The 26618-nt window shown below is 37.8% G+C and overlaps 2 protein-coding genes across 2 annotated transcripts in view; both read left to right on the forward strand.

Annotated features, from left to right (window-relative positions):
- The first annotated feature begins 27 nt into the window (after positions 1-27).
- LOC133534824 (aminoacylase-1-like) lies at positions 28-11181 on the forward strand. The gene is made up of 9 exons (XM_061874112.1): positions 28-339; positions 2442-2611; positions 4013-4184; positions 6162-6308; positions 7073-7143; positions 8218-8334; positions 8899-8994; positions 9396-9529; positions 10130-11181. Exons 1-9 carry the CDS (start codon positions 258-260, stop codon positions 10332-10334), a joined length of 1194 nt encoding a protein of 397 aa, XP_061730096.1. The 5' UTR covers positions 28-257; the 3' UTR covers positions 10335-11181.
- Positions 11182-13090: 1909 nt separating this feature from the next.
- The window catches only part of LOC133534819 (U4/U6.U5 tri-snRNP-associated protein 1), a 36706-nt gene continuing 23178 nt past the window's right edge, over positions 13091-26618 (forward strand). The window contains exons 1-8 of the mRNA XM_061874106.1: positions 13091-13401; positions 18870-19002; positions 20624-20796; positions 21026-21158; positions 21994-22099; positions 22662-22796; positions 23851-23964; positions 26005-26130. Coding sequence (XP_061730090.1) covers positions 13263-13401; positions 18870-19002; positions 20624-20796; positions 21026-21158; positions 21994-22099; positions 22662-22796; positions 23851-23964; positions 26005-26130 — 1059 coding nt within the window. The 5' untranslated portion in view covers positions 13091-13262. The remainder of the gene's footprint in view (positions 13402-18869; positions 19003-20623; positions 20797-21025; positions 21159-21993; positions 22100-22661; positions 22797-23850; positions 23965-26004; positions 26131-26618) is intronic.

Consider the following 26618-nt stretch of genomic DNA (forward strand, 5'->3'; position numbering starts at 1 on the left):
TGAAAAAGAATTTTTATAGTGTTGAAATTCTATTTAAATTGATTGAATACACACGATTGGTTACGAAAACCTTACATGTTTGCTTTATTGATAAACTAATGGAACATAATAAAAAACAGACATTTATTACAATTAGAAGCGTATCCAATTTGTTATCTCACAAGACGACGTAGGTCGGTATATAAGGTGCGGGGTTTGAATCTGCTATCATTTCTGCCCTAGATAGAGCTCTGAATGAGTACAGTGCACCTACAGTCATGTCGTATGCCAGTAATCCGGCCATTGCAAATTTTGTGGAATATCTGCAGATACCGAGTGTGCAGCCAAACATCAATTATGGTAAGTAAGCTATATCACAATATTTAATTTTTTTATTTGAAGAAAAGCAAACGGAAACAAATGAGTGGGAGATAAGGTTGCAAATATACAGTTAAACATTCCCTTAATGGTTCTCACTAGTTTAAACAATATATTGTATATTAGGTATAACATAATAAGATCACATAATTATTTTATATTAAGACAAAATTCATGAAAACTCCTATAATTTCTTATAAGAAACATTGACAGGATGACAATATCTCCATAATCTTATCTAATATTTTTATCAATGCTTAATGTAAACTATAATTAGTTTACATTAACCTTAATACTACTATGAAATATAATTATAGATGATTTTATCTTGTAGTGCAGCCAGGACAATACAATTTGTTATATGATCAATTTGAAATAAAGTAAGCTTGAAACAAATACATTTTACATATAAAACTACAAAGAAGCAAGAAAGGAAAATATAACTAGGTAAGAAAGAACAGGCAGACTTATTGGCTAAAACGCATATGATTGACAAAAGGAAGTTATTTGTGCCTTGTTTATTATAATAAAAAAAGGTATTCCAAATTATGAGAATGGTTAGAAAACCTATCAAGAAAATAAGCTATTGAAAAATATGTGAATAGTTAGATATGCTTTCAGGAAGAACACTATAGAGAAACATTTAAGTATAAAAAATTTTGAATGGCAGAAATCGCAATCTAGAAAAAACGTTTTCCGAAAAATACCGTAAAAAAATAATCTGGAACTATATACTTTTAAACAAAAATATGATGAGAGTGAGATGATGGAGTTTAATTATTAAAAGCGCCCAATGTTTGGAGAAATTATGATAACAAACCATGCACAAAGTGAATAGATAGCATTATAGATATATCTTATACCTTTAAACAAGCAATTCTTGTGTATATGTATATTTATATATTTTGGGGATCTCTGAAACAACTCTTATGATTTTGATGCAGTTTGCTATATGGAGGTTTTCGATGGCGAAAAATAGATCTAGGTAGGTGCTATCTCTGGGAAAATGCGCATTTTTGAGTTTTTATATGTTTACTGAGCAAAGCTCAGTCTCTCAGATATTCTCATTTATTATTGTCAATAATCAAGGCCCAGTTAGATGGCAGTAACCCTCAGGATGTGCACCATTTGGCTTATACGATATAGGGCTGGCATGCAACCAATTGAGTCCATCCTGGTACCTACAATTGAATAATGAGAATAGTGCCCACTTTTGTTACTGTTTAGATAATATCTCAATGTTTTATGCCACTTCAAATGACGACATCGCAATCCATGTAGTGTCTACAATTTGGGCAATGCAATGTCTTATAAGATTATAATTTTTTTTTTTATACTACGTCGGTGGCAAACAAGCATACGGCCCGCCTGATGGTAAGCAGTCTCCGTAGCCTATGTACGCCTGCAACTCCAGAGGAGTTACATGCGCGTTGCCGACCCTAAACCCGCCCCCCCTCGTTGAGCTCAGGCAACCTTGCTCACCGGCAGGAACACAACACTATGAGTAGGGTCTAATGTTATTTGGCTGCTGTTTTCTGTAAGGTGGAGGTACTTCCCCAGTTGGGCTCTGCTCTAGATCTGGAATGACATCGACTGGCTGTGCCCTACCACACAAAGCGAGATGACATTCACAATGCCCATACCTCTCTTATGGACGTAGTTTAAGGACGTACCCGGGTCCAATTTACAAACACAAGAACCAGTCCGCGTAGCCAAGTGCCAATCGTTAGTTCTCCGTAGCGTATCGTAGTCATCTCTCTTTATCACTCTCCCATATTAGTGCTTAGTGCGACAGTGACAGTTGCGTTTCGTTAACGATTGGCACGTGGGCTACGCGGGCTGGCCAGCCGCCATTCAAGGAAGTTACGCTCTCATTTTACTGTAGGTATGCTCTCATATTCTTAGCGACAAAAAGCATTAGTGTAGGTATTAACCAGCCATAGATATTTTGTTATTTCACGTTATATCAGCATTTCGTTTCAAAATGAGAGCTTCTTGGCGGCGGGCTTAGGGATCTCCAACAACGACAGAAACTATTTTCATTATGAAAACTTGACATTACCTTATTATGTATTGTTCATCAGATGCCTGCGTAAGTTTCCTGAAAAAGCAAGCGTCATCGCTCGGTCTGGAATTCGTAGTTCACGAGATCGTACCGAAGAAGCCAATCGTCATTTTAACATGGCGAGGCTCGGAACCGGCTCGTCCTTCGATACTGCTGAACTCGCACATGGATGTCGTGCCTGTGTTCGAAGTTAGTATTCTTTAAGTACAGTCGACGTCAAATATATGATTACACTTGTACCTTATTCCTTTCTAAATAAGGCGAACAATGTAAACATATCTGACGTCGACTGTAGCAGGGTCAATAAAATTTGGCCAATAGAAAAATTACCTTAAGGTTTTTGATTGTCTTTTTTGCGTCCGTGGGACTCGGAGGGTAAGCACCATATTTGTTTACCACAACTCCCAAGGGTCTAAATTTGCTGAAATTCGAATTGAAATTTGATTATTTTTACTGACCCGATATTGCATCGATTGAAAGCGACGGGTTAACGTCACTATTGGAAGGAAGGGAGAGAAACTGTGTCATAGTTCATGATCCGACCACGGGACGGTAATAAGGTTAGTGATATTTGGTGCCATCCCAGGAATTTGCAGTAGGTAGACATTTAAGGTTCCTCCTCCCGCAAAATACCGTAAAACTGAGTTACTCTGAACCATTTTTTATATTAAATATGACACTTTCTGAGCAAAAAAAAATATATAACCATCTACAAGATATGAGAAATGATATGGTTTTTCTGGAAATCTATTTTAATTTAAATAAGTTAAGAAAAATAATCTTGAAGTCACTCCCATTTCTTTCAGTTGTGGTACTGCAACTTTTACCGAAAATATATGAAAAATTAATTTTTAACAAGCAGAAACGTCTGCGAACGATGCTATTAAGCTGAGAATAAATTTAAAAGTGGAAAAATTACTGTCTTGGGTGAGACTTGAACTTTGCTGCCTATGGATGAGGTCTTGGTGGCTCAGATGCGCTGTAGTATCTATCCAGAGGCCGTGAGTTTAAGTCTCACCCAAGACAGTAATTTTTTTTTAAGTAAGCTTATACCTCGTCTAGGCTCCTAGCATTACCCCGCTCTCGTGTGCGGGGCAAGTCGTGCGTGTTGCTAGACGGACCTGTGATACGTTGCGCGCGCGAGCAAGCGAAATTCTATTTCGAATTTCTATCGAACATAGGGCGCTGCGAGCTCGATCTTCTGCAGCGGGTGGTGCAGTGATAGGTATGAGCTCCACCCGCACGCATGAGGTCGTTGACGTCGGGTGCAGCCTTAAGTTATCGCAGTACATACTATAATTCCCTACTAGTTATGAATTGGGAGTTTTTCCTCGCGATTGTGATGAGAGCGCAGCTGCAGTGTGAAATTTAGATGTGGAAGCAAGAGATACTCAACTATTATTCAACAGTCGTGGTCAGGCCAGGATCACACAGTGGAACTAGCAATAGCTAATTAAGTTGCTTTAAGCTTTTAAAGCACTCATCGATTTTTTTCGCTGTTGGCCACTTGTATTCTAATACTACTTTTATTTATGATAGATCTAGCTGTAAACTAGTAGTAGTAGTGGTAACCATCTGTTATTATTGCAGAAAAGTTGGTCATACCCACCCTTCAGTGCCCACATCGATAAGGATGGAAAGATCTTTGCCCGTGGCTCTCAAGACATGAAATGCGTTGGTATACAATACCTGGAGGCTATTCGTAAACTGAAGGCTACCAAAGTGCAGTTGAAGAGGACTCTTCACATCTCATTCGTTCCAGGTAAACAATAATAAACCCAACTTTTCTACCTAGTAAACCTACTGGCACCTAAATATATAAAATATTACGCGTACCGTAATATTTTATATACTTTACGGGTACCTAACTCCCACAAAGAACACAACCCGTGATTTTTATGATGCCAGAAAGCAATAGATAATTTCTTAACCCTTTACTAATTACTTAACCTACCCGGGTTAGGTACCTGTAAATATAAAGTTAGCATGATCGTGTTAAATTAAATTCTTTTTAACTTAACCAGCTACAATTGACAACACATACTATACTTCCACAGTCTAAAAAGTGATAATTGTGATAAATCAAGATTTTTGACAACCATTTATTGTATTAATTTGATGACCAAAATAAATGACTTCATAAAAATTTTAGACGGATAATTAATCCAGTTTATATTTCCTCATCTCCGAATGTCGCATTTTGAGGGTAAATGCACTAATTACATTTAACTTTGAACCCTAAAAAAGTCAAATCGCTTTAGGTGTGCCTATATCCTATACAAATAGAACTCTCGATCTCGCTAGAATCCGCCATCAATTCTCACTTGATGATAACTACACAACTACAATCACAATTTTGGTAAACTACTACAATCTGTCCCGCTAAATGTGAAAAATCCTACAAAATATACAAGTAATATTCCATTGAATTGAGAATTTGATTTTGAATTAATCGCAAACCCCAAACATAGGTATTGAAATCTGAGGGTTATTGTTATAAGTTTCATGATTTAGCAAGTAAAGTAGCTAAGAAAGTAAACTGAGTTGAAGTTATCATTTCCAACATACGAGTATGTTTAAAAGAAAATGTTATTATCTACATACTAATTAAGATACCGTCTCTGTGTGTTTACTGAGCAATGATTAAATGCGTACTTTCAATGTTTGAACAAATATTGTTTCTTCGAAGATAAATAATTTATCTAGACATCTTATAAAACAAAGTCTCCCGCCGCGCGTTTTTTTGTATGTTTGTATGTTCGCGATAAACTCAACAACAACTAAACGGATTTTCATGCGGTTTTTACCTATGAATAGAGTGATTTTTGCGGAAGGTATAGGTGTAATGTTGGTTGAAAAATTACGATATTTGCTAATGAAGTCGGAAAAAATCACGCTGGCATGGAGTTTTATTCGAAAACGCTGCCCAATCCGTTTGAGATATCGCTGGCCAATATTACAGGCTTCTCTGTTTCACTTTTATCGTACTGAAATTTGAACATTTTCATAGTGATATGGAGTCGAATTTCAACTATCTTGAAAATGTAACATAGAACCCTGTAATATTGGGCCAGCGATAAAACAACACAATGCATGGTGGAATTGTCTCTCTTACATTGCGCTACAAAAAGTCCGCGATGGTATATGTCTACGAGTATCTTTTAAGGATAACATTCTATACCCATTCTAAACTTCTTAAAAAAATATCACATATAATGTGATATTAGCAAAGCTATTTACAATATGAATCATTATCAAATCAAACACGTTACTTTGAGAATTTCATACAGATTATAATGGGTTTTACACCATCTCAGAAGTAATCGCAAATAAAAAAATTCGCGCAAAAAATTTAAGCTTTCCCACACCCACTGGCCTACACCTGGTGAAACGCGCAGTTCCCAAATAATAATAAATTAATAGACAATAGACTTTCGCGGTGATGGTTGTTACTTGAAGTATGTTGATGACTGGATTCAGAGGCATATAGATCGTGTCATGCATGAAGACGCGTGCTTTGACTCGTATTGTCATCTAATTAAAGGTTAGATTTGACAAATCTGCGCGTCATCGTGGATGACACGAACTATAAAATGTATTTTATTGTCTTTTTGAGTGTTGTGTTGTTGGAAAGTGTAATGTTTTATTACGCTTTACTCCCCGTGATGCGAACCCGGGGCGGGTCTGTATATAGTCTTTAATAAGACCACTGTATATACTGTACTGATAACTTTTGCAGATGAAGAAATTGGGGGCCATGATGGCATGATGAAGTTCGTGCATACTCCCGAGTTCAAGGCGTTGAACGTGGGATTCGGGTTAGATGAAGGGATCGCGAGCCCTGATGAAGAATTCATCTTGTTCTATGGCGAGCGAAGCATATGGCGTAAGTTTTTTAAGTCTAAAAATGTGTTATTACCTATATTAAACATAAACGCCTTAAGTTGTTATAACTTATAACATTATAGTATAATGGACATTGGTCCAAGAAATTAGATAGGTGGAATACCACCCGTAGACCCAATGAAGGTTGTATTTAAAATTTTTTTCTATGAATTGGTTGAATTATCAACCTGTATGTACCTACCTATGTACGTGTGAAAATCAAAATCCTTGGTACAAACAATTACTTTTATTTTACTCCAAGTTCTTACTTCAACAATCTTAACTAACAGTAGCCTTCGTACTAAATGTTACTGGTTCAAGCGCCATAGCGAGAATGAATCTTCCACCCCATGTCGTACATGGTACGTTATATTTATACTTTCTCATGATTAGAATTGGCGGGTACGAAGGAAGGCTCATTTTCGCGAGTACCGACAGACTAATTAACAAATATTCGGGTAAACGTAATCACATTTGTTATCACTACTCACTGAATGCCATTAGTTTTACATATCTCAACACTAAATAATTATAATTTATTCTCGAAATCTTATGAAATATCACATACGTAACTCTTTAGTAGCTTTTAGATTCGTCACAGTTGTGAGAGAGATGCATAAGCTTTATTCAAATTACTTGCGAAGCCTAACCGCAGTCGAATATTGTAATCAACTTGTTTTGATTCACTTTTTGAAGCACGAGAAAATTAATAATTATTTCTACCTATTGTAATGCCCCAAATAAAGAAATATTGTGTATTTTCAGAAATTCACGTTCACTGCCCTGGAACGCCCGGACACGGCTCCCTCATTCTTCCGAACACGGCTGGTGAAAAGGTGAGGCTGTCACAGAATATACATCGCCAGCTGATGGGCTAGGGGCATACATTTAGTTAGAAAATTTGTTGGCCCCTTTGGCGATGCCCATGGATAATAGTACTACCTCTACGTACTCCCAGTCCCAGTTACAAAATTGCATACCTACGATATACGATTAAAGTGACCAGTTGAAATGTTTAACTGGACTTATGCGTCAGAGAGGGACAACGCGATTCATTGTCAAACATAGGTTTCTAAACAGTGAGAATTCCGTTGGTACATCGAGGTGAGAAAGTGCATACCCACTTTTTGAATGAATTCCATTCCTAAAATGTCTGTGCAATTTTGCAGCTCACTCTATCCGCGAACCTTGTTATGTAGGTACTTTTGTGTGTGATAACTGAACTGAATAGATAACCCTATTCAGGGAACATATTTGAATAATCTCTGTAATTATTATTACAGGACATATGGTCCTACTTTACTGCCCTAGTGCGGTAATGAGCACAATACGTGCCTATGTCGAAAAAGTAAAGAGCCACTTACTGTACAACGTACAATACACGTCCGAAAAGGTAATTCGCAACTCGTGTCGATTTAAAACACTACCTTCAGTCGTGTTTTAATTTATCGCCACTCGTTGCGAATTTCCTTGTTTTCGAACTTGTATCGTAATGTACTATTACAAGCTTTTATTTAACTTGCCCTGTTAGAAGGTATGTAAGTTTGTTAGTTAGTGTGGGTCAAATCTTGGAAGCTAAATTTGATCCACTTTCCGATATCCGTATGAGCTAAAAATTTGCATACATATGTGAGTTGGGTGACAATGCAATATTATGGTACCATCTAGCTGATCTTATAATGGAGACAGGAGGTGGCCTTAGGAACTCTGTGATAAAACAACGCAACCTAATTGTGTTTGGGGTTTGTAGAATTGTCTCGATGAGTATTAGTTGCCTGTGGTAAGAAAAGTACAGTCAGCGACAAAGGCTTGTAACAAAAATGAAATTTTTGCCAAAAACTTATTCATGTACCTATGTATAAAAAAGAAATAATTAATTTCTTAACACTAATGAGTGATGTTTTTTACAGCTGAGATATATCATCGATAAGTTTATGGACTTGCGGGAACAACAAAAACGCATCCTGGAAAGTGACCCCAAACTAACAACTGGAGATGTGACTACGATAAATATGACGCAGATCTTTGTAAGTTTATATCATTACCTTTGGTGTATAATAAATTGGAAGTACCGTAAAACCACGCTACTATACTCTTAATTTTCTCAAATATGGTCTAAAACTAACTCTAATCTTCGTTTAGGCGAAACTTATTTCAAGGACGCAGTTCTAACGCAGCGTCTTACGTCAATGCGCCGCGACGCATCGCTCCGCGTTCGCGAGTTGTTCGCTAACGTAATAATTAAAAAAAAAAAAGATGAACCGAAAAGTTTCATATTATATTAATTCTTAATTACGTTTTGAACCTTTGGACCATAGTTAGTTGGAGTAAGTAAGCAATACAATTTTATTTTTATTGTTGTTTATAGTTTATTAAAATTTAAGTCTTCATTGGAAATTATTGAGCAACGTGCGATTTATTTTCAAGCTGACCACTTAATTGAAAATGGTAAGTGGGCAGAAGCAATTAATAAATTTGCACTCCTTTTGAACCGTTTTATTTCAATTCAGAAATTATATAAAGAACTGCCTAGTAAATGACAGTATTTTCGTTACATTCAAAAGCTGATCAAATTGTGTTTTCTTCAATAGGGTGGTGTGCAATCGAATGTCGTTCCCGAAAAACTAAGTGTGGTGTTCGACATGAGGCTGGCTATTACCGTCGACCATGTGCAATTCGAGAATATGGTAAGCTCAGTAGATGTTTCTCATTGTAAATGAATGTAGAGAATGATTGAAGTCTGTAAAATTGGAAATGTTCCACAGTAGCGGATTGCCGCTAATTAGTATTGATTAATGAGTTAATTTTGATGTACGAGTATGAGCTTTTAGGTGTCGATTGAAATCGTTTTTACGACGCGTTCTACATAGTCGATAATTTAAACCCACTTTGCGCCAAAATTGGAAATTTAATTTTAAATTTTTATAATAACATATTAAGCTAGATATGTCTATAAAGTAGTCCATCTACTATAATTGTTGTACTTAATACTTAAAAACTGTTGGGAGTACAATTACCCCCTGGGGAGCAAAGTAGGCACATTTCAAGGTATTAGTTTTTTTTTTCTAACGTAAGGCTTATTTTTTAGATCAAACAATGGTGCAAAGAAGCTGGGGAGGGTGTAACTTACGAGTTTGAACAGAGAAATGACAAAGTGGAGTCCACCAAACTTGACGCGAGTAACCCTTACTGGGTAGCATTCAAAGCTGCCGCCGATGAGATGTAAGTTACCAGTATGAATTTTTTAATAGGTACTACGTCGGTGGCAAACAAGCGTACGGCTTGTCTGATGGTAAGCGATCACCGTAGCCTATAGACGCCTGTAACTCCAATGGTTTTACATGCCCGTTGCCGGCCCTTTGTTTTATTGTCACTGAGAACATGCAAAAATTATAATTACACATGAATGAATGTATACTAAACTGTGACTAAACTAGATACTGTCGTTATCACTTTGTAATATCCAAACAATTTGTTTCGTATGTGAGATAAAGGTCAATGTGATTATTAGGAATATTGACCTGCTTAAAATTTTAAATAGAAATTAATCAATTTCCCTACCGTTTGACTATTTGGTGGTTGGTTATAGATCCCGATAATAGTATTTTATTTGTTAATCAAAATTGACTCTTATCACCGAGCAATACAAACTAGAGAACACGCGCACGAAAGAGAGAATCAAACCAGAGGAATGTATCACTCACACTAGTACTATTTACATAAATTGACATATTGACTGACTGTAATATTGTCATTATTGTCTCGTTTCGGTTCGATCACACTTTTTGGTCGCACATATTAACCTCTTTGGTAAAATTTCAGGAACATTAAACTGGACTGCAGAATTTTCCCTGCTGCTACGGACAGTAGGTACGTTCGCAAAGTTGGTATCCCTGCGCTGGGGTTCTCGCCGATGAACTATACTCCAGTGCTTCTGCATGACCACGACGAGTTTTTGAAGACCGACACATTTTTAAAGGGTATTGATATCTACGTCAAGCTAATAACAGCTGTCGCTAACCTGTAGAGTACTTTTTACAAGTAATTTAAGAGTAAAGGCGTAAGGCGTATACCTAAGGTTAATACCTAACAATGTCTACAGACGGCCACACCGGACCGCGACCTTGGTGCGGCTCGGTGTACGTTTGATCGTGTGTAAGATTGTGGCGTCGTTCGTCCGTTAGGGACGCAGCTATAAGTGAGAGCGAAAAAGAGATATATAGACCGCACCACGGTCGCGGTCCGATGCGGCTGTCTGTACAAACTAAGGTAAATAATGTTTACAATGTGCCTTATTATCATGTGAATTTTATATCATTTTTTAACTACTTATATTGTAGTAAAATATTATTTAGTTATATATTATAATATTATTGGTGAAAATTATTGTTATTTTTTATGTTGTTGAGGTATGTAAGTTGGAAATGTTTTTGCTCTATGTTAAGAGTTTTGATATCCGGTAGGAGTCATAATTTAATGTAACACTGACATGTACAGTAAGATGCAGATATAACTGACAACCCCTAGTGCAGAAACTTGTTTGCTAGGAGCTTACTGTAAATATTTCGTACAGAAGTATATTGATATACTCGTAGTTTAGGGATCTTCAAACTACGGCCCGTGCAGCCTGCCAGTCTGGCCCGCAAATAGTGCCAAATTCCTGGCCGTGACCCTGGGGCCCTCAGTTCTAAATGTTTGGAGGCCCCTAATATATTTGCTAATTCATAATTATACATGTTATGTAGTATTACGTGGTTTGTTTGTAGCCGTATATAAAATTATTTTTTTAATATAATTAAAACAATTCTATCGTCAAGTTTTTTGAACATATTTTAGTCATATTTTTTGTACAACATTTTATATTTGATTCATCTAATCTACAAGAATGCTGAGTTAATTCTAAGAAAAGTTGTTAAATAGTTTATTACAGTACATATGGGGCTACTTTATAGCACTAGTGCGAGAAGTAGCATATTACGTTACTGTGTCGAACATTTAAAGGGCCATATGTACTGTAAAACATTGTACGATACATGTGCGAATAGGTAATTCGCAACTCGTGTCGATTTAAAACACTCCCTTCGGTCGTGTTTTAATTTATCGCCACTCGTTTCGAATTTCCTATTTTTCGCACTTGTATCGTAATGTACTATTTTATGATTTATTTATATCTTAATTAAACTAGAATGTTATCTTATTACTATTATGTCATTGTTTGTTCAATGGTCTTCCATAATTAATTTTATTCCACGTTAAGTTGGATATTTTTGCAAAGAATTTATTTGTTAACAATTTAAATTTTATTAAACGACTTGTACACCCTCTTTGAATTAGTTTGTTTTATATGTATGATGAATTACCTAAATTTAATCTTATCAAGTAATCACACGAATAGGTAGAATATAATACTTACCAACGGCAACGGTTTAAATCTTTAAAATAATACGTATATTTTCTACATATCAAGTCGAGACGAATGCGGTGAGGTAACAAAAAGTGATATCGCGCATATTTATGATATTTAATATAATTTGAAATGTTAAAAAATTTACAGGTCACATTTAAGTTAATTATTTTTTGTGGATTATAATTTACATTCTACTTGAAATATTACTTCACTCATGATTCCAAACTCATGATCTCATAAACTCCTAAATAAATGACTACTGGGATAAAATATTCAATCACGCGCGTTAAAAAGTGTTTGAATCCGTCCGTACACTAAATTCGATCTATCGGCCAACGCTCTAAGTCGAAAATCCAACAACGCTTGGCAAAAAAGCACCACTGCCATCGTATAGAATAAATACACGGGCATTGGCATAATTATTAATAGTTATTTGTTTTACAAGGGATCTGATTAAATACTTTGCCTCGCATGTGGATAAAATGCAACCTTCTCATTAGTTTTTGAACAATGAAGAGGGTCTTTAAATTAAATTATCATTTATTTCAGGCATAATACACCTGTAACCCATATATGTGTTAGTAACTTACATAACTTATAAAAATAATGTTAAAAACTACAATTACAGGATAAGCTAACATGCAAATTAATTACTATTTACCGGTTGGTGTGGAGAAAAAGAAATAGACGCCCAATGCCAAAGAAATATGTCAACAAAATATATGGAGCAAGCAAACTGACATTAAATAAATTTTTTGATGACACTTTTTGGTACATGGAGATTTAATTCCTTACGTCCACCTTCCATATAATTGTCCTTGAATCGCTGTCAAACTTCGGTCTTGTAGGAAGTGTCATTTCTACGGGAGGTGGAGATAAGGAACGAAATCTCCATGTACCAAAAAGTGTCATCAAAAAACTTTAAATAGGTGGCGCTACAATACCTAGAGTACTTGAACAAAAAAATCAAATCATAGACAGCGCACTTCACTCTGTGAATAACGCCTCATAGACATAGAATATATAACGCCTAGGTTCTTAGCTACTCTAGCGCTACTCTGGAGAGATTTTGAACTATTATTTATAGCTGACAGCTGGACACTTTTGCAACAGTTCTACCATAAGAGATGCCACTCCTCTTAATTCCACACTCAATAGTCATTTCATTTCTGTACGGTAGTGCATAGCATACTATAGTCTGTCAAACAATATTGTCAATAGAAAAAGGCACGAAATTGAAATTTTCTATGGGACAATAAACCCTAGATCACTTAAAATTTACCGTATTACCTACTGATGGAAAAGGCGTGACAGACTATATTATTTATTCCGTGGTTGTACGCGCTCGTGCGTTTGAGGCCTTATAATTCCGGATTTGTGAGTTTGTGTATAGTTTGTGATGTCTGTGGTATTTTCAAATTCAAAACAAGATGGCGTCATTGTATTTGATAAATTGACAGATGAAACGTGTTGTGTTTGAAGCTGTTTAATTTAGTGTTATTATCAGAAAATATAAACGCATTGTGTATTTAAATCGAACACCTTAAAATGGGTTCCAAAAAACATAAGAAGGAGTCAAAAAAGAAGAAGCACAGGAGTCGGTCACGGTCTCCTTTGGAAGGCGAAGAACGTGAACGTAAAAAGCATAGAAAACACAAGGATCGCAAAAAGGACCGGTCCCCAGACGGTTAGTTTCACCTCCAATATTTTATTTAATTACGTCTTACGCCATTGATCATCTCCTTTTTTGGGAACCATTTGTGTTGTGCAACCATAAGCAACTAAACTATTACTCTTAATGCGTTGTTTCTGTTAACCTGTGTAGAGATGATAATTGGCGGGACGTCTCCCCCGTTTGACTTGATAATGGCATTGTCTGCTCGTTATTTCAGACTCGGTGGCATTCGCGTCGGGCCCCTGCGCCCCGAGTGCCGGTGCCAGCAGGTGGGTACTGTACAATAGTTGCCTTTTCTCCAATGCAATTGAAACATTAGTTCCTTCTCTTCAAAATCACATTCACACAGTTTATACTTGTAAAAGCAAAATACAGCAGAGACTGGACTAAACAACAAAACCAGCCAAACAACACATCAACCAATAAATAATAATATTAAATCTAACAATCTTAGATGATACAGCCTAGGCCCATATAATATATATATATATATATATGAAACTAAGGCTTGGTACTAGATGACAATACATATAATGTTCTTGTTGTCCTAAGACACCCCAGAGGTGCAAAGGGCATTGACAAACTCGCACCACACCTTCCTATCTTTAACAACCCTTCTGGTTTGGCTCCAGCTCAACCCAGTAAAATCAATATTTTTTTAGATAGATCCCTACTAATATTTTAAATTTCCTGAAGACTGGAGAAGACTCTCAAAAAACCATGAGGAGTGGCACCGCCTGGAGGACGCATATGTTAAAGACAGCCTGACAAAGAAAAAGAAACACAGAAGGAGTAAAAACATAAATAAATAAATAGGTGGATACTTGTGTAACTTTAAAAGAAAATGTAAAATTAAGTGTCAGGAATAAAGGCTATTTTAATTTAATTCAAAAATATTTTGAATGTGAATGTAACTGTCTGTCTTTCCGTTACCTATCTGATATTGTCCGACCATCTGACTCGTGGTTTTCCATCACCTCTTCTTCCCAGTGGAGGTCTCCAGAACAGTACTCGCTGGCCCCATCGGTCATCGCCACTGCGACATATATTGCCGGCCCATTCCCACTTCAGCTGCATGATGTCGGTAACTTTTGTGATTGGTATATGTCCACGTTCTGAATTCTGTCTCGCAGGGATATCCCGAGCATCGCGCGCTCCATAGCTCTTTTCCAACAGTCAACGTCCATGTCTCGCATGCGTAGGTCATTACTGGGAGGATGCATTGGTTTTAAACCCTGGTTTTCAGTGACTGTAGGATTTGGACCTGAAAACATCGCCCAGCTTGGAAATGTGCCCCATCCCAATTGAATGCGCCTAATTTCAGCATCCAAGAGTTACCGTCTGGCGTTATTTTCTGACCCAAATATACATAATGGCTTACTCTCTCCATTGTTTTGCCTTCCAATGAAATGGTTGCCTTTTCAGCAGTGCTCATCCACTTTGTTTTCTCCATATTCATTTTTAGACCAACTTGCATCGACTTCGAAATATTTGGGATAAACACAAATTAATCTCTTTAACAGGATTGAAGCCTAGGGTCCAGCTTTATACTGACTAGGCTAAACACAATCAGCGGCAGAACAACAACCAGCCAATGCATTTTGTTCCTTTTGTTACTTAAGTTGGGGTGACAGGCCTTACATTTATCTACTCACATATCATAAACCCTATATGATGCCTTCAAAATCCGTAAATAAAAATCAATATTAACGTTTTTCTTATCTGTGAAAATTTTGTAATTGTAATTAATTACTACATCCAAATCGATTTGGTAATGACATTCAAATTTAGAACATGTCTGAAAAAAAAAAACAATTCAATTTAACTTCTAGTCTAATATCAGTCGAGATGCCTTTTTGTTCGAAATGAAATGTCAATAGGCGGGTATGCTCGCTCTGTATGGACCCGCCTAGTTGCATACAATTTCGACAAATCTCTGTTAGTTTGTATGGAACTCCTCCGACTCTAGTTTGTCTCTGATTGAAAAAACTACGTATGCGTGAAAAAGGTTTCATTTACCGCCATTTGACGTACAATTTATCTTTTAATTAGTTTTAAGTATACAATTAATTGTGTTTTGTTTTGTTGTTTTTAAAGTAACTATAGAAAATGTTTCTTGCAAAATGAGTGATAAAAATATTTCGGAAACGCCACTACATATTCGCGAGTTCCGCCAAGAGATCAACGATGCCCCAATGTTGGCTGTAATTTGGGTTAATGCATATATCATAGAAAGTTTATAATATGTGTGTAAATAGAATAGTGTATGTAACTACATAATTAGGCATTAAAACACTCATGTAGTCCTTTTAAGAAATTCACTTCATTCATTTCTTAAACCCACACTCGTATTTTAATGCCTTTCATTATCTCCTCCTCCTAACTACTACTATGTTAAGTACTAGTAAAATGCAGGTATACAGTAATACATTAATTTGCATTATATTTATAAGATAAATTTTAAAATTCTCTTAGTAAATATATCATAAAATACAGAGGATCTACCTAATATAATACTTTTAGAATCTAGAACCACAAACAGTATAAAACTCTTTGCCATTCTCTCTGTTAAAAGATCTACTTGTGGTCTTAAAAATGTTTACAAAAATAATCGTAAACAAAGAACCGACTTCCTTGTCCTCATTGGTCTTTATACACAGTTGTACTTCACCGATTGGTTATTTCCAGAAGTAAATGCACAAGTTACTATTAAAAATACCCAAATAACTATATAGGTGTACTTATAGTATTAGAAGATTCACGATTCCTCCATCGAATCCTGACTATGATTTTAATAGAACCTACTATAAAGCATACCCTTTCAAACAGAAAAAAAACTGTACCATAATATTGCATTATCACCCGACTTACATGTATGCAAACAATGAATGCAAATTTTAAGCTCTGATGCTGGAGCTGATCTGATGGAGACAGGAGGTGGCCATAGGAACTCTATGATGAAATAACGCAACCTAATTGTGTTTGGGGTTTTTAGAATTGTCTCAAAGTACCCTAGTTTAATCGAATTGTCGTTTTCACACGATTTTAATAAATTCCCAAACAACTTATGCAATTGTATCTGAAAAGATATATTATATCATTTGCCGCTACTGTAGTTTGCAAAACTTTTTTATTATCAAATTTCCCCCTGAAAGATGGGCTCCGATGTTTAAATTTGATTATTTACTTACATTACATAATAATATAATTCTATATTAATTGTTATTATGTTATATTTATGTAATAATATAGTTCGAATAATATTGATCATTATTAGGTATATTTATAGTTTGTATTCTATAAATATGTGGTAGTTTATATGTATATTGTTATTATTTATTTATGTAGTTATCATAAACTATGGTAGTATGGTTTGCTTTTTTTTATTCATTTAATATATTTTTTCTCTGCACCAATTCTAGGTATCTCTGTTTAGCCCTTTAGTTGACTGGTAGAGAATGCCATTTGGCATTAAGTCCGCCATTTGTACATTGTTATATATATATTTTGTGCAATAAAGTCTAAATAAACAAATAAATAATAGATATCCGTCTTTGGGTCACTTACATGTGTACCGAATTTCAACTCCAGTACTTTCAGACGAAAGGCCGTGTGAGACGATGGACAGACAGATAAGCGTGAGGTCCTAGGGTTCCGTTTTGTTTCTTTAGAGGTACGGACTCTTCATTTTAGGAATGACCCTGAAACGCAGACGCCTCTTTTTCCCGTAGCCCTTATTGACTGGCGATTTTGGGTTCTCAGAGAATTTATATGGAATTTGTAAGGTTTGTTAGGTATAGAGATTAAAGTTTTTTTTACATAAATATTCATTCAGGATATTTTGATATAAATGTTCTTTCAGGTTTTTTTATTGCTGTCATAGGAATACTCAGAGATGTTAGAATCTTCTGATATACAACTTTTTTGTCAGTCCTTTTACTAGCCGCACAACAGTTTATCAACTTATGTACATATTACTGATTTTACAGTTGTATACAATATAATAGCAGTACATAAAAAATCGTCCGATTTTTTATGTAACTACTTGGTCTGTCATGGGCGGCACTATCATTTAGAGCCTTAAGAAAACTAGCAAAACCAAGTATTTCGTCAAAAATAAACAACAAAGTCCGAATGATGGACCACTTATATACACTGCGACGAAGATAGAAAAGTTTATTTTTCTGCATAACATGGGTTTAGATGTAAAGGTTTGATTGGATGTAAAGGTAAAGGTTTGATTGGAAATAATAGGCAAGATACAACATTACATTTTACGTTTTTTTAAAAACCGCGAGTGAGTAAAAAAGCCGGTTTGCATGTTTTTTTTTACTTTCAATATTATTTAAGTAAAGGTTACAGTTAATTTTGAAATAATGACAAAAGTGATTAAATTTGTAATACTAACTGCAAACAGTGGTACAAGAACTAGGTTTCATTGGTAAAAATGTGGTAATAATTGGAATAACACTACGTAGGTACAATTCAAATTGCCAGCAATCTCAAAATACTATAATGACAGCCGAATGGAATGTACCTCAAAAATATTATAATGACCAAATTTTTTTTTTGGTGTATTTTTTATTTTCACGGTTTGTACCTATACCTCTTTTTAATCTCAAAGTGGCCCATCCTAAGAAATTATAAGAAATATGAAAACATTTGACAATAAGAGTAAATCATATAAAATAATATTCAATTGCAAAACGATTTAATTAGCATTCTTTTTGTATCAGCGCTCTGCGTACACATTTGTCCCTTCCGTACGTCACGCGGGCCTTGATCTATAAAATAAAATTTCAGGGCATATATATGCATTGTAAATCACAAGAAAAAGAATGTACACGCTATGGAAATATGTTTTAATATAGTTCTTTTTCAAAATATAGCGTCTGATTGTCTTTATTTACTTGGTCATTTCAAAATCGAAAGTTAAAACCGAAAATCGAAGTTCGTCAATTGCGGGAATTTTACTCTGTCACTCTGATTACGTCTTAGTAAGAGTAAAAGAGAAAGGTCCCCACAATTTGTAAATTTCGGTTTTCGCGGTAGGCCCCCTGGTTTCCAGAGTGCGATAAAGGAATACATACTTATATAGACGAATAAACAAGAGTAATGTGCTGTCTATGTCCTTTGCGTTGCGCTCTCGGGTAAAAAGGAATATTCCGTATTAAATGCCAATGCTAGTCATATAACGCACTCTGCACTTTCAATCTTAGCCAAGCCTGACTCTTCTTCTTCTTCCTTCTTCTTTTTACTTTAACCCCAAACTTTGCAAATTACTCAGGAAAACGTAGCGTGACGCAAGAACCAGCGCTCCCAGATCAATGCAAACTATTCGAACCGTTACGAGCGGCCTCCGTGCCCGCTGCTGAAATCCCTTGAAAGCTCGACGCTGCATCCCCCGACGAACGCGACTGGGGCAGTACACGTATACTGCGAAATGTAGGTAACCCTAATACTGTGTTTATTTGTTGCAGTTGAGGAGGTGCCAGTGGATTCGCATTTGACGGAGCGGTACGAGCCCGGTTTCGAGTCGTCACCTAGTAGCAATGGCGAGCGCGAGCGTGAGCGCAGCTTGCGGAGGGAGCGCGTGCGCGATGATCCAGTCAGGTATGCTGTAGTTTTGTGGGGGTTTAGATATCTGCCACTTTTTACGCCGAGCCAAGACCAGCACCTACGGCCTATTGATATTTATATATACACAGAGTAGATCTGTCCTTGCCTGTATCACGGGACTCTTATTTTATCTCGCTGAATCCAGAGCAGTTAAGTAATCTCGCCGAGTCTACCTTAGCGTCAACATCAATACACATTTACATATTTTTCGTGGATAAAGTAGGTTCCTTAAGGCATTTTCCTACTCCTCTACTGTTATCTGTCATTTATGCATTCATTAACACGAATATAAGAACATACATAAAAGATTTCAAGAAAAGTCTATACTGTCTATTCCTCATAAAAGCTCTTGTGCTTTTATACGCTATAACGTTACTGCGATTAATGGCTACCAACCTAACAAAACCAAAACGAATACGGAAAACTAACTGCATTGATGCCAACTTACAAAATATTCATCAATCAGAAACACGCATGTGACACCCGTAATATAGCAACACCCATAGACTACGAAGACCGCTTAGCGTTGCTTGTTAGTCTCCGTAGGCTACGGTGGCCAAAATTGAGAAAAAACTGTCCAAAAAATTAATTTAGCAAGTAGCAAGTAACAGGGCCTCATGAGTTACGAGGAGGTGTCGCCGACCGGCCGGCCGCGGCCCGGGGCGGGCCGGGCGCGTAACAAGGTATGCTCGCGCGTCTTGGCTATATACTTTTGCTGTAATTTGTTTACCTAAATTAAGATTTATTTTTGTTGACTCGTAGGAAAAATATTGTATGCAACGTTGTATAAGTAGGTCAAAAAATTCTCGTGGCGTATTCCTTTACAATGTTCGCCTACGCCTTCGGCTCCGGCTCACATTGTAACTCACGCCACTCGCCTTTTTTGACCCTTCTTATAAAACTGATGCATAATAGTATTTTATACGCCACGAGAATTTTTTGACCTACTTATACAACGTTGCATACAATATTTTTCCTACGAGTCAACAAAAATAAATCTTAATTTAGGTAAACAAATTACAGCAAAAGTATATAGCCAAGACGCGCGAGCATACCTTGTTACGCGCCCGGCCCGCCCCGGGCCGCGGCCGGCCGGTCGGCGACACCTCCTCGTAACTCATGAGGCCCTGGTACTTGCTACTTGCTAAATTAATTTTTTGGACAGTTTTTTCTCAATTTTGGCCACCGTAGCCTACGGAGATTAACAAGCAACGCTAAGCGGTCTTCGTAGTCTATGGGTGTTGCTATATTACGGGTGTCACATGCGTGTTTCTGACTTATGAAGTAATTATTTTTACTATGCAACCAAATGAATATTTTGTAAGTTGGCAGCAATGCACTTAGTTTAAAACTGTATTCGTTTGGGTTTTGTTAGGTTGGTAGCCATTAATCGCAGTAACATTATAGCTTATAAAAGCACAAGAGCTTTTATGAGGAATAGACAATATAGACTTTTCTTGAAATCTTTTATGTATGTTCTTATATTCGTATTAATGAATGCATAAATCACAGATAACAGTAGAGGAGTAGGAAAAATACTATTATAAAGGCCAAACGCTTAGGTCGCGCAGCACAGCCCGCGACAGCTTTGGACAGCTTTTCTCCTTTTTTGCAGCACGCGCGAAGTCAGTTACCCGCGGGACAGCCACTCGCGAGAATCGTCACCTCGCGCAGGTGGGAGTGCGGTGGAAAGCTCCGGCGCTGGGGAGAGCCTTTCCATTGAGGACACGAACAGATTGCGAGCCAAGCTCGGGCTAAAGCCTCTAGAAGTTCAGGAGAAACCAGATGGTAAGTAGTTGCAATGCAAGGCATAAGATGTTTGTAAGTTATTGCTTGTTATTAAATCGCGAGTATAGAAAAGAGGCAACAGTCTCTCCATATCCAAGGCCCAAGATCCTTTTGGTAAATTATACACCAGCTGCCTGAGCTTATGGCAGATCTATTTAGAAAATTGTTATTGCTCGAATGCCGCTTTATTTTATTGTTAAATAACTATAGTGATGCTGTACTTCCACAGATGACGGCAAGTTCAAAGATGATTTGGGGGAGTTCTACCACAAGCCGGCCACGAACCTCGCGCAGCAGCGGCGCACCGAAAAACTACGCGAGCGGCTGGAGGAGCGCAAAGAAAAAAGACAAATGGAAATGAAGTAAGTTTAGCTTTGTTTCTATGGATCAAGTTTTCCCGACAGATTTATTGCTGACTGACTTTTGTACCTAGGTATTTTATATATTGTAACAACTGAAAGGTGAAATGGGGAAAGGATTGCTGACCTTAGATTTTATTTTTGCACCTAAACTGGGGGTCCAAACAAAAAAAACTTACGTGGATTAAGCTTATATTTAGATTGTGACTGTAGAGCTGAATTACTGCTGCAGCGGAAACAAGGCGATGTCACTGTCCATTTCATATACTGCGTTGTTGGCGTAGCCGCATCGTTGTCGGCATTTGATCGTTCAACTCCTTCACTGATGTAGTCACCGATATTAACATTGGCGTCGCGTCGTCCTCTTTCCGTTGCTGCAACGCTGCAGTGGTAGAGTCAGACCAAGATAAGTTGACAGCGATTTTGATAACCCAGCCTGTGCAAATATCAATTAAACGTCATAATTTCATAGAGGTTCGACGTTTAAAATAACACTTGCACTGTTTGGGCTGCCAAAATCGCTGCCAACTTATCTTGGTCTGACGCTAACGCCGCTGCAGTCGCTAACTGACTGTGAGGTTAAACCTTTTGAACGCCACGGCTATCGTGTGCGGCGCGTCATCGTGAATCTTGTCGCAATGCACGAAAGTTGATATTGGTATGCAGTCATGCGCGTCAGTTGACGTCTTTGGCGGCCAAAGCGATAAACGTACATATCTTACAAAGTATTTACCTGTATATCTACGTCAAAATGCATATGACGACTTGACGATACATGAACGACACACTTCATATATCACTTTTGCCAGTTTTGGTATACATAATAATAATTTTTCAGGCTGCAAACAACACTGCTGGCAGAGGGCTCCGACGATGAAGACGCGTCGGCCTGGGTAAACAAATCCCGCGACATTGAGAAACAGAAACAAGAGGCTGCTAAGAGGGTAAATTAATACTTTCTTTTGTTCATTTTTTAATTCTCAATTTATTTATTTTATGATAGAGGAGGTAATCGAGCAGACGGATCACCTGATGGTAAGCGATTACCGCCGCCCATGGACACCTTCAACACCAGAGGGGAATGTAGTATTTATGATGTCCGAATAATAGGAAGGAAGAGCTCTTAAGAAACATTCGGGCACATTAAAATATTCCAATTATAGATGGAAGGCTAGAAAAATATCTAATGTACAGTAAAAATTTAAAATGCACCTTAGTTAACCTCAAACATATCAAATTGATTTAACAAACCAATGCGTCATCTTATTTATCAATACTCATTATTACAGTTTTAATAACATCTTCAAGCAATTTTTTCAAAACTCATTAATCACAGACCCTTCACAATTTCTCTCGCACCCCTGCCACTCCACTTTGAGAGATATACAGTGTATGATAATCTAGGGCTAGGGTTTCTGAACGAGGCTTCCAATAAGCGAGTAAAAACCATATTCACTTTTAAAATCTGGACAAAAATATTGACAAATAATTGTTTGTTGTCACCAGGCGGCCATGCTGGATGAGATGGACGCAGTCTTCGGTGTTTCAGCCCTGGTCGAAGAGGAGGTGCGTGCCGACCGCTCCCAAGCCTACAGTTCCTCTGCGCTGACGGGGCTGCGGGTCGCACACGACCTCAACTCGGTAAGTACACACTTTGGGTCGACAGATTATGCAAACAGGGCTCCCTAAGGCGTAGTTATACTTTACATATGCAGTTACCTAAACAATTGAAAAGCTGGATAATTAATTTTTAACTGACTTCCTAAATATGTATTTTGAAAGAGAAGCTTCTCAATTTGTCAGTTTTTTTTATTAATGTATGTTGTACTCGAAGATGCCGGGGCCAATTATAAAAAAAAATATATAATTATTGGTTTAAAAGGTATATTTGGGTCCCTTATTCGCATAAAATGGATTGTAATATTTTCACATAGCATAACACAGTTGGCATATCGCTACTTCGCATAAATGTTACTATAATAATGCTTCAAATCGCCTAAAAAGCTGTGTTGCTAATATATTATGTGCATGATATTTTTTGGCCGTATATAAAAATGCCTAATGTTGGATTTTTATAACATCAAACTTCATAATACATTACGCATTATATTTGGGTTACGGGCCCTATCTTCCCAAAATCACGTGATTCATTTATTGTCATATCAGCAGGTTAGGTTAGAACTGCGATCCCCACAAAGATGGACTGTATTTAGAAAAGCCGTTCCGGTTAGGTTAGGCTTGAATTTATGCATAAAGTAAACTACTGTCAAGAAGTTAATATTGGGTAACTTACGCATCAGTAATATAAGTTTTAGGATATACGGGTTATGCGTATAGGAGGATTCGACATAAGAATCTTATGACATTTAACCTGTAGGATGGAAGTTTATTAGACAAGACAAGTGTATGTGCATAAAAATTAGGATATTCGAATTTTGGCTATACAAGTTATACATAGAGAAGGATTCTACATAAGAATCTTATGACATTTAACCTGTAGGGCTAAAATCTTTTAGGCAAGACAAGTTTATGCGTATAAAAATTAGGATAATCAATTTATTCGGATCAATAGTTATGCCAAACTATTTTATGCGAAGTGAAAATAGGCAAGAGAAATGTATACCTTCCAATATAGACCCGGTATACTTTGATGGTAGTTTGAATAGTGACAGTAAAAAAGGTATTTGTTCATCAGTTAGCAGACGAGCGCGACACCGTGCTGACGTTGGCCGACAAGGACGTTCTGGCCGAGGACGCGGAGGACGTGCTCGTCAACGTCAACATCGTGGACGACGAGCGCTACAAGAAGGTACGTCACGATACAGTTACAACAGGCGTTGGTGGACAAATATCAGTTGGCGGACGACGCGGTGCTGACAGTGACCGACAAGGACGTTCTGACCGAGGACGCGCAGGATGTGCTCGACAACATCAACATCGGTGACGACGAGCGCTACAAAAAGGTACGTCACGATACAGCTACGACAGTCGGTGGTGGACAGTTATCAGTTGGAGGACATGCGGTGCTGACAGTGACCGACAAGGACGTTCTGGCCGAGGACGCTGAGGACGTACTCGACAACGTCAACATCGGTGACGACGAGCGCTACAAGAAGGTACGTCACGATACAGTTACATCAGTCGTTAGTGGACAACTATCAGTTGGCGGACGACGCGGTGCTGACAGTGACCGACAAGGACGTTCTGGCCGAGGACGCTGAGGACGTACTCGACAACGTCAACATCGGTGACGACGAGCGCTACAAGAAGGTACGTCACGATACAGCTACGACAGTCGGTGGTGGACAGTTATCAGTTGGAGGACATGCGGTGCTGACAGTGACCGACAAGGACGTTCTGGCCGAGGACGCTGAGGACGTACTCGACAACGTCAACATCGGTGACGACGAGCGCTACAAGAAGGTACGTCACGATACAGTTACATCAGTCGTTAGTGGACAACTATCAGTTGGCGGACGACGCGGTGCTGACAGTGACCGACAAGGACGTTCTGGCCGAGGACGCTGAGGACGTACTCGACAACGTCAACATCGGTGACGACGAGCGCTACAAGAAGGTACGTCACGATACAGCTACGACAGTCGGTGGTGGACAGTTATCAGTTGGAGGACATGCGGTGCTGACAGTGACCGACAAGGACGTTCTGGCCGAGGACGCGGAGGACGTGCTCTCGACAACGTCAACATCGGTGACGACGAGCGCTACAAAAAGGTACAGGACATATACACAACACGTGCACTCTGCCGTTGCGGGCAGGCAGTGAGCGGCGCAATGTTACCGGAAATATTTCTGCAACTATGCTATAGCGCCGTCGTCCTTAACTGGTAGTTTCCGTTAGGAAACAGCTGAAGTGGTGCGCTCATTTATAAACAGATCAACTATCAGTTGATTTTATTCGGTCTTGTAATAACAAAACAGGTGGTCCATGGCGACCCTGGCAACAAAAATCGATAGGTCTCTTTAGTCCCTTATCCCTTATAACCACAGCATAGCATGAACGAGGGAGAGTTTTTCAACTTTGCTTATATGTTCCTTCTGCTGCCGCAGCGACCAACGTTGTTCAGCGTCAAGGTGTTTAATGTCCCTGCTCACAGCCCTTCCCTCGACAGCAAACTGTAAATAAGGCTTAAATGTTACGAACAGATTAAGGCCCTGATTAATGATAGCAAAAAACTCCTTATTATATTATTATTCATAAATTTATGTCATGTCAGTAGGTGTTCCAGATGCAGTAAAAAAAGTCTAGCACAGAATATACACAAAACATAATACTATGCAAATAAAAGTAAAATAAATAAATATATATATATTTATAGCCTCATATCAGTAAAATTATATTTATCTATATATTTATTTTATAAATACATTTTTATAAAATAAATATATAGATAAATATAAATACATATACATATGACCGGTCTGCTCTAGTGGGTAGTGTAGCTGACTATGAAACCGATATGGTCCCGGGTTCGTATCCCAGTAAGGGCATTTTTTTGTGTGATGAACACAGATATTTCTTCCTGAGTCATGGATGTTTTTTATGTATATAAGTATGTATAGTAAGTATATCATCATCTAGTACCCATAGTACAAGCTTAATGCTTAGTTTGGGGCTATGTACATCTGTGTAAGATTGTCTCTCTCTCTTCCTCCTGTTGTCCTGGCTTTTGCCACGGCTCATGGGAGCCTGGGGTCCGCTTGACAACTAATCCCCAGAATTGGTGTAGGCACTAGTATCCTTTGTTTTATCCCCAAATATTTATTATTTATTTATATATTTTATTCGTACGCAAACATATATTTCAACATGATTTATTTCCATCCTCAGAACATCGAGTCCCGCAAGAAGGCCAAAAGCGGCTACCAGGCGTACGACGACGAAGCGGACTTGGAAGCCGCCGCCCTGGGCTATCAGAAACCCGTGCTGTCCAAATACGATGAAGAATTGGATAAGGTAACCAAGAGGATGATGGTGTATCCCCATTGGTCCCCGACGGGCACATTTGTCCCGGTTTGTCCTCGATTCATGTATGGCGGCGGACACGAGGGGCGGCGACAAATAGGAATACACTAGTATGATGAAGGAGCATTCCACTAAAGTTTAATACGTTATGTCAAAAAATTTAACGTTTATTTGTCCTACAAAGGTACTGAAGCCCGTCTAATCTAACTCTGTACCGTGTTTGATAAGATAGTGTGTGGAAGTATTTAAACGTCATCATAATTTCATAGAAATGGAATACTTGCATCTTTGTGAGCTTACGCTTAGCTTGAGCTTAGCTATGAGAACCCCCTCCTCCCCTTGTAAGCAAAAATAAGACATGTTCTTCCGTGTCCCCCCCTCCCCTAAATCTTCTAACGTAATAAACGAATGGAGCCTAATTGGAAACGAAAAAAGATGTCAAATTTCCGAAATTTTAGTTTCCAGAAATTATTATGACA

This window comes from Cydia pomonella, chromosome 2 (assembly GCF_033807575.1).
Source record: "Cydia pomonella isolate Wapato2018A chromosome 2, ilCydPomo1, whole genome shotgun sequence".
Classification (NCBI taxonomy): domain Eukaryota; kingdom Metazoa; phylum Arthropoda; class Insecta; order Lepidoptera; family Tortricidae; genus Cydia; species Cydia pomonella.

Coding starts and splice junctions, on each gene's coding strand:
- LOC133534824 (XM_061874112.1), top strand. CDS start 258: ATGTCGTATGCCAGTAATCCGGCCATTGCAAATTTTGTGGAATATCTG. Junction 340..2,441: donor GCAGCCAAACATCAATTATG/GTAAGTAAGCTA, acceptor ATTGTTCATCAG/ATGCCTGCGTAAGTTTCCTG. Junction 6,309..7,072: donor TGGCGAGCGAAGCATATGGC/GTAAGTTTTTTA, acceptor GTGTATTTTCAG/AAATTCACGTTCACTGCCCT.